At 43.1% G+C, this 16,664-nt stretch overlaps 1 protein-coding gene across 2 annotated transcripts in view; it reads left to right on the top strand.

The window, feature by feature from the left end:
• Positions 1-4,993: 4,993 nt before the first annotated feature.
• Positions 4,994-16,664, top strand: part of LOC123745510 (leucine-rich repeat-containing protein 40) — a 124,088-nt gene continuing 112,417 nt past the window's right edge. Inside the window, exons 1-2 of one of the 2 annotated variants that reach the window (XR_011224255.1) lie at positions 4,994-5,322; positions 15,883-16,060. Coding sequence is in view for 1 of the 2 variants with exons in the window: in XM_045726091.2 (XP_045582047.2) it covers positions 5,289-5,322; positions 15,883-16,060 (212 nt within the window). In the remaining variant the exon portion in view is untranslated. The remainder of the gene's footprint in view (positions 5,323-15,882; positions 16,061-16,664) is intronic. The other variant, XM_045726091.2, reaches the window with a different exon arrangement.

Here is a 16,664-nt window from a genome sequence, read left to right as displayed (position 1 = left end):
GAAAACGACTGATGAGGTGGTAGAGGTACTTGGAATCAAGGTAGAAAATATAAATCTAATTATTATTCTAATATACAAACTGCCAGATGCATCAGTTGAGGAATTTACTGAGCAGATCCACAAAATAGAAAATATCCTTGATAACCTAGCAAACTCAGTACCAGATATTATCTTCCTTGGAGACTTCAATCTACCCAGTTTACAATGGAGAATAGTAAACAATAACATAAGCAGGAAATCGACTTGGAAATAACCAATCACAGGTCAGAGAACTACTGAGATTCTGTGACAAATTCTCGCTCAGTCAGCAGATTATAGAACGGACTAGGAATGAGAACACGCTGGACCTCGTATTCGCAAACAATGATGAGCTAATCAGACATTACTGTCTCAGACACTACGTACTCGGACCACAAGCTCATTGAAGTGCAAACATTAATAACGGTAGTAGGCCTAAGAGAAACAACAAGCGAGAAGGGTTATTCAATAAATTCATTTTTAATAATAAAAGGATAGACTGGGAGAAAATAAACAGGGAACTTACAAACATTCAATGGGAAAATGATCCAAGTAAAAAATCCTACACAATGAATAGAGAAACTGACTTCTGAAGCCTATGAAGTCTGTCTGAAACATGTTCCTTTAAGGAAAGCCAGACAGAGGTCCAACATAGAAAAAGAAAGCAGACGATACTACAAAAGAGAAAGAAAATTAACGGAAATGCTTAAACAGACACGACTCTCCATACAAAGAAGGAATAATTAAAACGTGGAGATTGAAGAAATTGAACAGAGACTGAAGCATTCACATCAGATTGAAGAAAGGCAACTAGAACAGAAAGCAGTTCAAGAAATAAAGAAAAACCCAAAATATTTCTTCATATATGCTAAATCAAAAGCAAAATCACTGCCAGTATTGGACCTATTCGTACTAGTGCAGGTTCATATTTTGAGGATGACAAAGAAATTAGTGAAATCCTTAAAAAGCAGTATGAGGACATGTTTAGCACTCCGATAAACAACATGAAAGTAGAAGAACCGGACAACTTCTTTATGCGTGGTATCCAAACCCCTGTAAATATAACTGATATTAACACACGAACATGACAGATTTTGAAAGAGAAATTGACAACATGCCCATGCACTCAGCCCCGGGTCCAGACTCGTGGAATTCAATATTTATAAAGGAATGCAAAGTGCCAGTAGCACAGGCACTCAGTATAGTGTGGAGGAAGAGCTTGGACACGGGATACCAGATGCGCTTAAAGCAGCAGACATAGCCCCTCTATACAAGGGAGGGAGCAAAGCATTGGCAAAGAATTATAGACCAGTTGCACACACGTCCCACATAAAAAAAGTATTTGAGAGTGATCAAGAGTCAGGTCACTAGTTTCATGGAGACCAATGACCTCCACAATCCAGGCCAACATATTTAGAGCAGATCATGCCTCTCACAGCTACTTGACCATTACGACAAAATCACTGAGGCATTAGAAGAAGAGCAGAATGCAGATGTAGTATAAACGGATTTCGCAAAGGCATTCGATAAATGTGACCAAAATGAGGTCAGTGGGAATAACTGGTAAAGTAGGATGCTGGATACTCAATTTTCTATTGAACAGAACACAAAGAGTAACAGTCGGCCATATAAAATCGAGTCCAAGCACAGTTAAAAGCTCAGTACCTCAAGGTACAGTCCTTGCACCACTGCTTTTTCCTTATTCTCATATCAGATATAGACTCAAATACAAGGCACAGCTTTATGTCATCTTATGCAGATGACACAAAAATCAGCATGAAAATTACCTCTGCTGAAGACATTGAAAAACTACAAACAGATATTAATAAAGTTTTCGACTGGGCATCGGAAAATAATATGATGTTTAACAGCGATAAATTCCAGGTACTGTTTCATTACACACAGAAATCACAATAGCGTGATGCATCAAATGAACAAATCCACAAGGGCCGTGATGAGGATTCGAACCGACGTCCTCGCCACGCCCCTTATGGATTTGTCCAGATATGTACTCGGTAAAAATGAGAACCTTAAACAGGGTACAAAACGCAATAAAATTTGCCCATAGTAGGAAAGCAACATGTCAAGGATTTGGGAATAATGATGTCTGACGACCTAACGTTTAGGGAGCATAACCAAGCAAATATTGTGTCAGCCAGAAAAATGATAGGATGGATTACGAGAACTTTCAAATCCAGGGCTCCCATTACAATGGTTGTACTTTTCAAATCACTTGTGCTGTCCTGTCTTGAATACTGCTCAGTACTCACTTCCCCATTCAGAGCTGGAGAGATTGCTGAAATAGAGGGAGTACAGAGAACATATACGGGATACATAAACGAGATAAAGCATCTAAATTATTGGGATCGTCTCGAAGTCTCCAAATGTACTCACTAGAAAGGAGACGAGAGAGATATCAAATAATATACACATGGAAAATACTGGAGGGCCAGGTCCCAAATCTGGACAGTAAAATAACAACATACTGGAGTGAACGATATGGAAGAAAATGTAGAATAGAACCAGTGAAGAGCAGAGGTGCCATAGGCACAGAGAACACTGTATAAACATCAGAGGTTCGCGGTTGTTCAACATCCTCCCAGCGAGCATAAAAAATATTGCCGGAACAACCGTGGACATCTTCAAGAGGAAACTAGATAGTTTCCTCCAAGGAGTGCCGGACCAACCGGGTTGTGATGGGTATGTGGGCCTGCGGGCCGCTCCAAGCATCAACCTGGTGGACCAAACTCTCACAAGTCAAGCTTGGTCCCGGGCCGGGCTTGGGGAATAGAAGAACTCCCAGAACCTCATCAAGCAGGTATGAAGCAGACAAATCCACTTGACACGACAAAATTCCTACAATACATCACTCACATTGCTGAATCTAGCCACAACACTACTATTATTATGAGATTCCTGTCACTAAATCATGAATATGAATAATTATCCTCAAGTACATTTTCCAAACAAACATGAGAACCGGTTTCATGATGCGTAGATGCACGAAACCGTGGCTGTGTGCTGGGAATGTCTGCCTCCCACTGTGAACATCATAACCAGCATTGTATTCACTGATGTCTGAAACATGTATATAGTCTTTATCACAGTCAGGATCTTCTATGACACTATCATTGCAAAATAATTGCAGTCATTTATATATTTTTTTCATTATTAATTGAAGCACGAAGGCACGTGCTGCACGGTGGTGCTGTGAGCTGCTGCACTACCCGTGAGTAACGGGGAGGTGGGGGAAATAGCTCTCTAGTCCATTATCCCACCCCTAGTTAACTATTCTAATGGGGGATTGGGGGAAATAGCTCTCTTTTGTCCATTATCCCTCCTCGCAGTTAGCTATTCTACAGCGGCCCATCCCCCCCCCCCCAGAGTCCCTACTGCAGCCTGTCTAATTCAACACCTTGTGACCTAGATATTTGATTACCTAGGTATCACGAACACAGGGCCTTGTAACCTGATCAGCTACCTGCGACTCAAGAGAATTCTAGAACAATTCACTGCCACGAACGAATCAGAGAAACGAAAGGAAAGTGATGAATAATGCAGTAATTGGTGAGGGTTTGGGGTGGGGGCGGTAGGGAGGAGGGAGGAGTAAGGAGGGTCGTCAGGTGAAAGGGACAGAAGGGGAGGGAGAGGAGAGGGAGAAGGAGGTGAGTAGGAGAGGTAGTGGTAGATGTAGAGGTAGAAGGGTAGATAAGTAGAAGTAGAGAGTAGAAGTAGAAAGGCTGCCACCATCTATTCAAGACCATTACATACCAGACAAGGAATGAAACTTGTTGATATCACAAAATTCTCAAAGATGTATCAACAGGTCATTATTAGCATGATTTAACTGGAATCATGTTTCAGGCAAGGTTCTTTTAGTCACTAACTCTAGTTTGCCATATATCAGAAATTCCAAGAACTCTGGAACACAAAATCAAATTAAAAGTAAGTGAATCAATTATTTATTTAGCATGAAAAATATCAGAATTCAAGCAATCGAACTGAAGGTTCATTATTAATGTACAAAGTGAGTCATTACACCAGAATTCGAGACCACTACAGCTGTCTGCCCCTGATAGTCACACAAAACTAGTAAACACGACTAAGTCACCTTTTATGTTCAACTCACCAAGTGTCTGCCTATAGTTGGATTGAGAAGGGGGGAAGGGAGGGTCTGCAGTTGACAGAGACTGTCCAGCCCTGTCCAGCTGACAGCCTCGCTGGCTATGCTGTCCTTTTCTCTGCTCTGCTGGCTGTTCTCCTGTCTTCTCTCTGTCTGTGTACAGTACCCTGGGTATATATTGGGGACCAACTAGCTAACTCTGCCCATAAGTAGATAGCCCCAGGCACTCTACCAAGCCACACCTTAAATTGGCGGCATGTTTGAAGGTCATCCCCGGGTAGCCGCCTGCAATTATGAGCTTACACTATATTACACTATATATACATGTTGTTTATAACTATCTACACTATTGTGCTCCATAAAAGAATCTAAGGTCAGCCTTGTGGCCGAGAGCTGAGAATGGCAGGTGCTGCCCCAAATACATTTTTACATAATTATTTTAGTGTCTTTGAATGGTTTTATATCTAGTTTTTTGCAGTAATGTTATTCAATTATGTGTAATATATAGAATGTATATAGTTAAATTTGTGAAACTTCGCTGTTCTAAAAAATATGAAGCTTATATATGGCGACATATTAGATCAACCAAACAGTGTTCCTGTTGTTATTGCACTATAAAAAAATAAGGTTTTTTCTTTATCCAAATTTGAGGAAAATCAGTATCAAAGTTCAATTTATAGGAAAATATGTTAATCCTAAGAAAGAGAATGATTTAAAATATTTTGTTCTACTGTATATATATTCGATATTTAAAATTATTTGGAAAGAAGAAACTCACAAATTTATGTATTTTTCACAATTTTTGGAAATGCTCGCTCTTAGTGTTAAGAATATATTATAAAGTACAGTAATATTACTTGTATCAGGTAACTGTAAGATTTGTATACTATAGAATACAGGACTGTATTTCATGATAGTGTGGTGTTTACATTATTAGACACGCCCATCATAGGGCACCAGGGAGTCCTTCCTTGACTGACTGTGATTTAAAATGATCATGTCTATTTCATATGTTTAACTTTTATTGCGTATAAATTACTTACAATGTTCACACATCAGACCAGCAGGAGCAGCAGTGAGCAAGGCATCGGGATCAGTTGGACGACTGCCACACCCCACGGCAGTCAGACCCTTAGGCCCCTTGAAGATGAACACTTCTCGCCCTTCTGACCAAATGACAGGTATGGGATGTGTACGCACTTTATTATAGCAGAAGGATGGGAGGGTGCTGTAAGTAGAGAGGGAGGGAGGGTGCTGTAAGTAGAGAGGGAGGGAGGGTGCTGTAAGTAGAGAGGGAGGGAGGGTGCTGTAAGTAGAGAGGGAGGGAGGGTGCTATAAGTAGAGAGGGAGGGAGGGTGCTATAAGTAGAGAGGAGGGAGGGTGCTGTAAGTAGAGAGGGAGGGAGGGTGCTATAAGTGGAGAGGGAGGGAGGGTGCTATAAGTAGAGAGGGAGGGAGGGTGCTATAAGTGGAGAGGGAGGGAGGAAGTAATAAGTAAATAAGTGTAGAGAGAGGGAGAGATGAAGCTATAAGTAGAGAGGGAGGGAGGATGCTGTAAGTAGAGGGGCGAGCAGCACTAATGAGCAGGGAGCTTGTTGGACGAAGTTTTTCTTCTTTGTTTTCTTTAGAAGGGGGGGGGGGGGGTTCTTATGTTTTTGAGGATGTAGTTGACAACGTTCAACCAGGTAGTGGTCTGTTTTTATTCGCTTACCTTTCTGGGTGCCTTCCCTAGTCTATGGTAAGTATGACATACTTTAAATGTAAAGTGTTCAGGAGCCATTGCTCCCTGCGCCTCCTTGAGGGGGCTAGGTTCTGGCTCTCGGTCCCCGGTAGGCAACTAGACCTCTACAACTAATGACCCAACTAATATAGCACTATATCAGTGTGATAGTTTTAGGGAGCTGGTCAGCTGAGCGGACAGCACGCTGGACTTGTGATCCTGTGGTCCGGGGTTCGATCCCGGGCGCCGGTGAGAAACAATGGGCAGACTTTCTTTCACCCTATGCCCCTGTTACCTAGCAGTAAAATAGGTACCTGGGTGTTAGTCAGCTGTCACGGGCTGCTTCCTGGGGGTGGAGGCCTGGTCGAGGACCAGGCCGCGGGAACACTAAAAGCTCCAAAATCATCTCAAGATAACCTCAAGATAGCCTCCGGGGCTCACCCAGAAACTGACATTTTATTACGTTCCATGCTGGTGCCTGGCACAATGGTGCCTGGGCCTGGTGCAGAGTGCATGGGCATGCTGCCTATAGCTACTTCAAAGTCAAGTGGGGCTAGGGTAACATCTGATATATATGGCTTGGTGGTGGTGTTGCCTTAATAAAAAGTTTGTTTGGTTCATTGGTCTGTAATGTGTTCAGGGTTCACTGAAAACAGAATCACACTGTAACCTCAGTTTTCACTCATTTCTTTGCTGTTATCTGTGAAGATTCCATCACTCTTGTGCAAGGTTCCAATGCAAGATGTAATTTTTGTTCTAGATTTTTCATAGGAGAAAAAGTATTTAGGATTCCTCTCTCTCTTTCACTTTTGTCCTTTTGCTCTCAGTCTCTCCTGGATTTTATATGATTCTTGCAACCTTAGCTCAATTGTTTTTATTTCTTTACTTAGCCTTCTTTGTTATTCATGGTTAAAATTTAAATCTTGACAGTTATATTCACTCGTTAAATTAAATGGATACTGTACGGTAGTTTGTTGAATCGATGTTGCATTATATACAGTGGCACCTCGATTAACGAGTTTAATCCGTTGTGGCACCGAGCTCGTTATGTGGAAAACTCGTCTTAAGAAACAAATTTCCCCATTTAAAATAAAGGAAATAAATTTAATCTGTTCCACTCCCAAAAACATCCATACTTGTATGACATTTTATAATGTAAATATAATACTGCACATGTAATTATAAATGTTTTGTTGTACGGTTTTCATGTTTACTTTACCTTATGAAGAGTAGTTGCTGGCTTGAGGGAGACGATGGGGAGGTGGGAAGGAGGAGAGGGGTTATGGTGTGGAAGGAGAATCCACCTCTGAGTCAGGCAGGCTCTCTCTTCTTGGGAATTTCACCCCACTGGGACCGGGTTGTGGTTCACTATCACTGGCTCTTCTTTTCTCTACTTTTGCAAAGAACGTATCTATTGACAATTGCTTTTGTCTTTGTTTTAGGATATCCCTAAAACAAGACAACAAATTGTCATTAAACATGTTCACACATCGAGTTGTCACTGCTTTATCAGGGTGATGCTTTTCCAAGAATGCGGTCACCTTTTCAAACATTCCCAAGACTTCCCTGATCTCAGTGGAAGAGGCAGCATCCTCCCTTACCTCCTCCTCCCCTTACTAATGGTGCAAATTGTTGATGAGGATCTGCCACACTCCCTTGTGAGATCAGTCACACGGACACCACGCTCATGCTTTGCTATAATTTCCTTCTTCAAATCCACAGTAATTGTGTCTTTCTTCCTCTTGACAACATTATCTTTAGCAAAGCAGCTTCTTTGGCCACATTGTGCATTACAAATTGTAGTCACAAAACCACAAAAACCCCAAAAAAGCGCAAATAACTGCAGAGGGATGCTTGTCGTGCATGATACAACAACAACACTGGCGTCGGAGGCGTCCGAAAATTTGCAAGAACCTGCGAGATGCTTGGAAGCACCATGTGGTTTTGTGCGTTAATAGAGGTGAAGCTCGTCAATAGAGACAAATTTGCTGCGAGTGGCTCGTTCGTTACTCGAAATGCTCGTAGATAGAGCTGCTCGTTAATCAAGGTGCCACTGTAGTTTATTGAATCAAAGTTGCACTATATATTATTATAATTGGTATAGAAACATTATCCTAATTTGATAGTACTGTAATGTACTGATTCATAGTTTTGCGAATTTTGCGCTCGTAAATCAAGTTATTCAAAACTCATAGTACAGTATAGTAAATACATTAAAACAAGTGATAAATGATCCAAGAAACATCCATGTTGAACACTGGATTCGTGTGTCACATACTGTATTGTCAGCAAAGTTGACATCAGGTGTTGTCAGATGCTGGACCAGATCACCAACATGCCAACGTTCACACCTCGTCCAACCAGTAGAAAGTGTTGTATCAATTTTTCTGTGAGGAGTCCTGTCGGCTCCCTAAAGCTATCCAATTTGATATGTGCAATATTAGTTTGGGGACATCAGTCACAGGCGTCCTTATGCCTATCCGGGAACCACGAACCAGAACCTGGCTCCCTCTCAGAGAGGCGCAGAGAACAATGGCCTATGAGCACTGCACATTTAAAGTATGTCATAATTGCCATCGACCAGGGAAGGACCCAGAACGGTAGGCAAATCAAAACAAACCACAGTCAGATAAAAATTGTGACCTATGTCCAAACATAGTAAAAGAAAGAAAACCAGAAAGAAAACAAACAAGCAACACTTCATCCAACTAGCACTCTGCTCATTAGTTCTACCACCCAAAGGGGGACTGAGGGAGGGGAGAGCCGGCTCAAGTGAGCTGGCAGCCCAGTTCTTGAACTGCTTGTGGTCGGATCAGTCACCTCTGGCCTCATATTCTTGTTCTGGGTTTTGCCCTGTGTGGCTGTACCAGCAGTGTTTGTGGTGTGGTCACTAGGTGTCTTCTTGTACAAGGAGCAGTCTGCGGCAAGGACTGTCTTCCCTAGGTGCTTCGTAAGTACTACCCTTGCATTTCAGGGTTATCTTCCCTGGGGGATTCGGAACTCAGTTCCCATTAGAGGACTTTCTCGCTTGAGGTTGTCTTTGCCCTTGGGTTACATTGGGCTCTGGCTCTGAAAGTCTTGGACTTTCTGTCTTGCCCCAGGTGGGGGAGTGTTTTTGACTGGAAGAGGCAGTGCTGCCCCACTTTGTGGCTGGCGCAGCCTGCTTTACTTCAACGCAACAGCCAATGCTTCTTTCTGACTGTCAGTTTGTTGTGTGTCTTTGGGGGCTTTTAGTTTCCTTTTCAGGTGTTTTATATTTTGTGAATGGAGGAGGTCTGCCCAGCTAGCTTCTTATTAGGCTACCTAAGTGGTGTTGATGGTCCTCCTCTGTTGCCCCGAGGTCTCCTGCTACTAGTGGTCAGTTGGCCTGCTATTAGACGGGGGTTTTACCGGCTTAGCCGGCCCCAGTGCCTGGGCTTTCCTTAGGGCTGATTGACCCTGCGGGGCCCTGGAAAACCCTGTGGGCTCAGTCGTTCCGTGGATACTTCTTCTGAGTCCACTTTTTGCCCTGTGTGAAGTCGTAAGTTGTTCGTCACTCCTGCCTCATGGAGACGATCATCCATACTGCCTCTGTCTTGCTGCCTGTTGGATTGGGATATCTACAACCTGGAATCTTATGGGACTTGTTCCCTGCTTGTGCTTTACTTTATCACTTATCTAATGATCTTAGGGATCAGGCAGCAGCCACATTGCATACTTGATTCTCTTTTTGCAACAGGCCTGGTTGCCCAGTTGGATGCCCCAGAGCTGTCCCACTTGGGTTTTAGGGACAGGGATTTGGGAGTGTTGGTCGCTTCGGCCTTAGTTCCATCCACGCCCCCGCTTCCTCCCCAGATGGGTGTGGTTCACCCTTCTCCTTTCCACCTGCTTCCGGCTCCCAAACGTCTAAGGGTTTCGGAGTCGAGGCAGGGTTTAGCTTGGGAGGCTTCGGGGGCTGCACCTTCTGATTTGGGCGTAGAGGTGGTTGAGCCCGTTTTCCCACTGGGGCTTCTCGGTCAACCTAGCAGATGCCCTTCTTGGAAGCCTTTCCCCTGGATTCTGCCTTTCCTTCTGGGGTGGAGGGTGTGGATGAAGGCTCTGCGGCAGGGCCTTTGTCAGAGTGTTCCCGGGGCTCAGGAGGATTCCACTTGGAGCTCTTGCTCCTGCTCCTTCTGGGCAGGGGTTTGTTGCTGCAGAGGAGCAGCAACTCCTCCAAACATTTTTGTCCCCTCCGTCCCGTCTGCATTCATTTTAACATATTTGCCAGTGTGATTTATGCACCCTTGTCGGACACATCAGTCTTTTTGCTTGGATGTTTAGTACTGAGAGAGAACTATTTGCTTGTGTTTCATCATACTTTATTGCACGTTATTTAATTGTGGTTTTGGTACCCCTGCTCTTACCTCCTCTCAAATCAGTGGTTTCGTTGTTTTATTTGTGGCAGGTGTTTTAGCTATACAGTTTGTGAATCTTTTCTGGGTAATGTTTTATGTTGCTGTGACTGGCCACCAGGGCGGTGCTTTGGTTGTGACGCGCCATCCAACAGCTGTGGCTTGTCATCTGCTTCTTGCAAATAGCTGCTGGCGATTGAAAGTTTATCATTCCTTTCCCAATTTTTGGGTCAATTTTCATTTCGATTATGGGCCCATTGATCTTACCTGTAACTTCAACGTTTCCCAACGTATGACATGCCTCAGGTGTGGGCTATGTCTGCTATAAAATGGGTGGGGTGGTGTGTGCATTAGTGTGTTCTTCCCTCATCACTGCTGTTGTCATCAGTAGTTTTGGTAAGTTTATACTCATATCGTTGTGCTTGCGGGGGTTGCACTTTAACTCTTCAGACCCACCTCTTATCCGTCGTTCTACTGGTAATTACCTAAGTGTAATTACCTAAGTGTAGTTACAGGATGAGAGCTATGCTCGTGGTGTCCCGTCTTCCCAGCACTCTTTGTCATATAACGCTTTGAAACTACTGACGGTCTTGGCCTCCACCACCTTCTCACTTAACTTGTTCCAACCGTCTACCACTCTATTTGCAAAGGTGAATTTTCTTATATTTCTTCGGCATCTGTGTTTAGCTAGTTTAAATCTAAGACCTCTTGTTCTTGAAGTGCCAGGTCTCAGGAAATCTTCCCTGTCGATTTTATCAATTCCTGTTACTATTTTGTATGTAGTGATCATATCACCTCTTTTTCTTCTGTCTTCTAGTTTTTGGCATGTTTAATGCTTCTAACCTCTCCTCGTAGCTCTTACCCTTCAGTTCTGGGAGCCACTTAGTAGCATGTCTTTGCACCTTTTCCAGTTTGTTGATGTGCTTCTTAAGATATTGGCACCACACAACAGCTGCATATTCTAGCTTTGGCCTAACAAAAGTCATGAACAATTTCTTTAGTATATCGCCATCCATGTATTTAAATGCAATTCTGAAGTTAGAAAGCATAGCATAGGCTCCTTGCACAATATTCTTTATGTGGTCCTCAGGTGATAGTTTTCTATCTAGAACCACCCCTAGATCTCTTTCTTTATCAGAATTCTTTAAAGATTTCTCACATAATATATAGGTTGTGTGGGGTCTATGTTCTCCTATTCCACATTCCATAACATGACATTTATTAACATTAAATTCCATTTGCCAAGTGGTGCTCCATCTACTTATTTTGTCCAGGTCTTCTTGAAGGGCATGACAATCATCTAAATTTCTTATCCTTCCTATTATCTTAGCATCATCAGCAAACATGTTCATATAATTCTGTATACCAACTGGTAGATCATTTATGTACACAATAAACATCACTGGTGCAAGAACTGAACCCTGTGGTACTCCACTTGTGACATTTCTCCATTTCGATACATTGCCTCTGATTACTGCCCTCATTTTTCTGTCAGAAAATTTTTCATCCATGATAGAAGCTTACCTGTCACCCCTCCAATATTTTCCAGTTTCCAGAACAACCTCTTATGTGGAACTCTGTCGAAAGCCTTTTTAGGGCCAGATAGATGCAGTCAACCCAACCATCTCTTTCCTGTAATATCTCTGTGGCTCGATCATAGAAACTGAGTAAATTCGATACACAGGATCTTCCAGATCGAAAACCATACTGTCTGTCTGATATTATATCATTTCTCTCTAGGTGTTCTACCCATTTAGTTTTGATTAGTTTTTCCAATACTTTCACTATTACACTTGTCAATGATACAGGTCTATAATTGAGGGGGTCTTCCCTGCTGCCACTTTTGTAGATTGGAACTATGTTAGCCTGTTTCCACACGTCTGCTACGATTCCTGTAGTGTACACATTCCTGAGCTTCTCGGGCTCTTTTATCTCTAAGTTTGATCTTGAGTATGGTGTCAACCTGCACTACTTCCCTGCCTCCTGCATTCCATTTCCTTACTACTCTGCCACTGGACAAGATCATTCTAATGACTGATGCTCCTTTTGGGTACTCGGCTTCCACCTGTGTCCCCTTATGTGTGTACCATCCATGTTGCTTCATACGTCTTTTTCTACCCTTTCCGTTGCCTTGCGGAAGGGTGAGTGGTGGTTATGTCTCCCGGTCTTGTGTTCCCCGGGCAGCCTTGTCTTGGGTATGAGACTGTGGTTCTTTTGTGTAGTAATCCCTCAGTCTTGTGTTCACTATCTGTGGTTATTTGACTTATTTTCACTAGTTTGTTCTTGGCACCGTTTTGTGCCTAGCGACCTTACCCTGTGTACTCATCTGGCTCCCTAGTCTACATCGCTCGGTATCCCATCCATATTACGGCTACTTTAGACATGGAAATTTTTTTTATTCCCAAAAAATAAACAAAAATAATAAACAATGTAAACAATGTGCATTTTATCTGCTGGCAAATGCAATAGGTAGGTAGGGCTCCCCTCCAGGTTCATTTCAGTGTGACTTAGGGTTCCTCGGATTTGTCTTTTCAGAGATTTTTCTTCTTCTCAGCTTACCCCTGCTGAGGTTCAGGGCCCTTGGTGCGTACCTCCTCCAATCCCTGGTTAACGCTTCTGTTATGAATCCGGTTTTGTTTGAGTTTTGTTCCTCTTACACTGATTGGGTGCACTCTGAGGTACCAGAGTCTTCCTGGCTGTTAGCCTACCTTGACGACTGGTTGGTGTGGGCTTCCTGCCGGTCAGGGTTCTGGTTCTTTTCTGGCTTGCTAGGTTCAGGCTCCTCGTAACTTGGTGGAAGTCCCAGTTGGTCCTCTCCCAGGTTCAAACTTGGCTGGGCCTAGTGTAATTACCTAAGTGTAGTTACAGGATGAGGGCTACGCTCGTGGTGTCCCGTCTCCCCAGCACTCTTTGTCATATAATGCTTTGAAACTACTGACGGTCTTGGCCTCCACCACCTTCTCACTTAACTTGTTCCAACCGTCTACCACTCCATTTACAAAAGTGAATTTTCGTATATTTCTCCGGCAGCTTTGTTTTGTTAGTTTAAATCTATGACCTCTTGTTCTTGAAGTTCCGGGTCTCAGGAATTCTTCTCTATCAATTTTATCGATTCCTGTTACCATTTTGAACGTAGTGATCATATCGCCTCTTTTTCTTCTATCTTCTAGTTTTTGCATATTTAATGCCTCTAACGTCTCCTCGTAGCTCTTGTCCTTCAGTTCTGGGAGCCACTTAGTGGCATGTCGTTGCACCTTTTCCAGTTTGTTGATGTGCTTCTTAAGATATGGGCACCACACAACTGCTGCATATTCCAGCTTTGGTCTAATAAAAGTCGTGAACAATTTCTTTAGTATTTCTCCATCCATGTATTTAAAAGCAATTCTGAGGTTAGAAAGTGTAGCATAGGCTCCTTGCACAATGTTCTTAATGTGATCCTCAGGTGACAGTTTTCTATCTAGAACCACCCCTAGATCCCTTTCTTTGTCAGAATTCTTTAAAAATTTCTCACATAATTTACAGGTTGTGTGGGGTCTATGTTCTCCAATTCCACATTCCATAACATGGCATTTATTCACATTAAATTCCATTTGCCAAGTGTTGCTCCATATACTTATTTTGTCCAGGTTTTTTTGAAGGGCATGACAATCATCTAGGTTTCTTATCTTCCTTATTATCTTAATCTTAGCATCATCAGCAAACATGTTCATGTACTTCTGTATTCCCCCTGGTAGATCGTTTATGTAGATAATGAACATTACCGGTGCAAGAACTGAACCCTGTGGTACTCCTCTCGTGACATTGCTCCAATCCGATACCTTGCCTCTGATTATGGCCCTCATTTTTCTGTCAGTTAGGAAATTTTTCATCCATGTTAGTAGCTTACCTGTCACTCTTCCAATATGTTCCAGTTTCCAGAACAACCTCTTATGGGGAACTCTGTCGAAAGCCTTTTTTAGGTCCAGATAGATAAAAATAGATAGTGTCCAGATAGATAGTGTGGGTTTCTCGGACTGCGTCCATTTCTCTCCCTCCTCCAGCTTTCCTAAGGTTGCAGTTCTGCCTTCAGCTATTTTGAGGGGGGGCCTGGGTCACTTGGGAGTTGCTTGAGCAGCTGTGCAGGAATCTGAACTTTGCCCTGTTGGTTTATCCACTAGGCATGGGTTGGTTCGTAGGCTGTTCTGGTATCTCCGGAACGGACTCTTTTGCTACTCTCGTGATCGATGGGTTTGTTCCCTGGTGTCCTTGCGCCAGTTGCTGCATCACTGGCTTCCTCTTCAGGGTTTTTTGGGTTCGGTGCCATGGCGCCTTCCTTTTCTCTTGCTCGAAGTGTTCACAAATGCCTGCCTCGTCTCTCAGATAGGGCTTTGTGACCAGTGCTCACCAGTCGAGCCAGGGGCTTTGGGGGCTATCCTTACGTTGGTCTCACATCACAGTGCGGGAGTTTGCGATGGTGTGACAGGTGCTGCGTTGGATTCGGCTTCCTTGGGGCTTGGTGATCCGGCTCCATTCGGACTGCTCCCCCATGGCTCATCGTTTCAACCTTTTATCTTTGGTCCGTGGCTCTTTGTGGCTGGTCACTTAGAGTAGCTCTTTTACAGAGTTCTCGGGCTTAGCTATCCGTGGCATTCACGTTCAGGGAGTGTCCTGGCTGCCAGATATCTCGTGAACATCCAGGGCCCCCTCTGGCTTTGTGTTGCATTGGGGAGACTGTTCCGGCTGTCAGTCTCTTCTTCGACTTGAGATCTGCATTGCTGCTGCCTCCCGGGTTAGTCCCTGTTTTTTACTTACCCTCCCTCCCTCCCTCCGGTCGGCAGCCTTCATCATACAAGGACTGGAGTGGTGGGCTGTTGGCTCACCAGAGTTGGCTGCCCCTCTTCATCTTTGGGGTGGGGTTGCCCTAACAAGCAGGGCTGCTAGTTTAATGAAGTGTTTTTGTTGGTTTTCTTTCTGGGGGAGTTCTTTTGCTATGTTTGGACATAGGTCGTAATTTTGATTAGATTGTGGTCTGTTTTGTTTCGCCTACCTTTCTGGGGGCTCTCCCTAGTCGATGGCAATTATGACATAGTACTGTACTATAAATGTACAGTGCTCATAGGCCATTGTTCCCTGCTATGGCCTATGAGCACTGTGCTCATAGATGAACACTGCGCCTCTCTGAGGGGGCCAGGTTCTGGTTCGTGGTTCCTGGTAGGCATAAGGATTCCTGTGACTGATGACCCCAAACTAATATAACACACAACGGTTTAGATAACTTCAGGAAACTTCCGGGGCTCGCCCCAAAAATGTTGTTTCATTACATTCAACGCTGGCTTTTTCCAGTTTTTCTTCCATTTTGCTTTCTGATTAATAATTCTATGAAAAAATATATTTTGGAAACGTTATGAATTTGTTCATAAGGAGATACTGTATAGCCATATTCCAATAGCCATATGTCCGAGGGGCAATGTAGCAACTTTCCCATATACTTTAAACAGTAGTATTTGATAATACAATATATACAAGAAAGATGGAAAAGAGTCAGCATGGCTCTCTACTTGTAACTACATGCAGTATAGCTAATATTACACGTAGTGTATATATGCACACAATTTTATACATGTGCAAAATAATTGACTCACACTTGCTGCTATTGATAACCGAGCATTTTAGACCAACAGGATTCACAGAAGTCCAGTAAACCTCTGGGAGCACAGAGAAGTAGTGTGAGTAGAGGAGTCTTACGAAGTGGTTCACGTGGTGTATCCAGAGCTTCATCATCGGCGATGAGTCGTAGAGCGGGGTCCTCAGGATCAAGCAGGAGAGACACTGACTCCGTGGATGAGGATGGGTAAGTTTTGTTGGATGTAAAATTATACAACATTTCCACAATATAACTGCAAAAGAATTCTTTTGCAGTTTAAAAAATCTAAGAGATTTTCATTATATTTTTGTTTTCTTAAGATAGTCTCCATATGGAAGTATTCAAGCCATATATGATATCACTATCTTCTCATCCTTGTGCTGCATGAATGTGAATGAAAGAAATGTAATTTTGAGGAGGTAAACATTCTGAAAGAAACCCAGGACTTCATATAGGTATAATAGCAGTGAGGACCTTGAAGATAACATTAGGTGTTATTTATAACCATTAAGTGCAGGAAGGTCAAGGGAGGAATATGATGATTGTAACGCAACATGGCGAAACATGTGTAAAAGGTGACCACAGTGGCAAGGAGAGCCACAACAAAGCTTCTAATACTTGAAGATTTTAATCACTGGGAAATAGGCAGGTTAACAAAGGATTCTCACAGTGTAAATGTAACATGCAAATCAAGATTTATGACCACTACAGATAAACACATCCTTTGGCAGCATATGGTGGAGCCGACAAGAGCAAGAAGTGGTGATCTACTGACTACCAAAGACCTCGTGTTTACCCAAAATGAAGATGA

Source organism: Procambarus clarkii, chromosome 71 (genome assembly GCF_040958095.1).
Source record: "Procambarus clarkii isolate CNS0578487 chromosome 71, FALCON_Pclarkii_2.0, whole genome shotgun sequence".
Lineage (NCBI taxonomy): Eukaryota > Metazoa > Arthropoda > Malacostraca > Decapoda > Cambaridae > Procambarus > Procambarus clarkii.
Note: the sequence above shows the minus strand (reverse complement) of the source record. Positions and strands in the feature narration are given on the sequence as shown.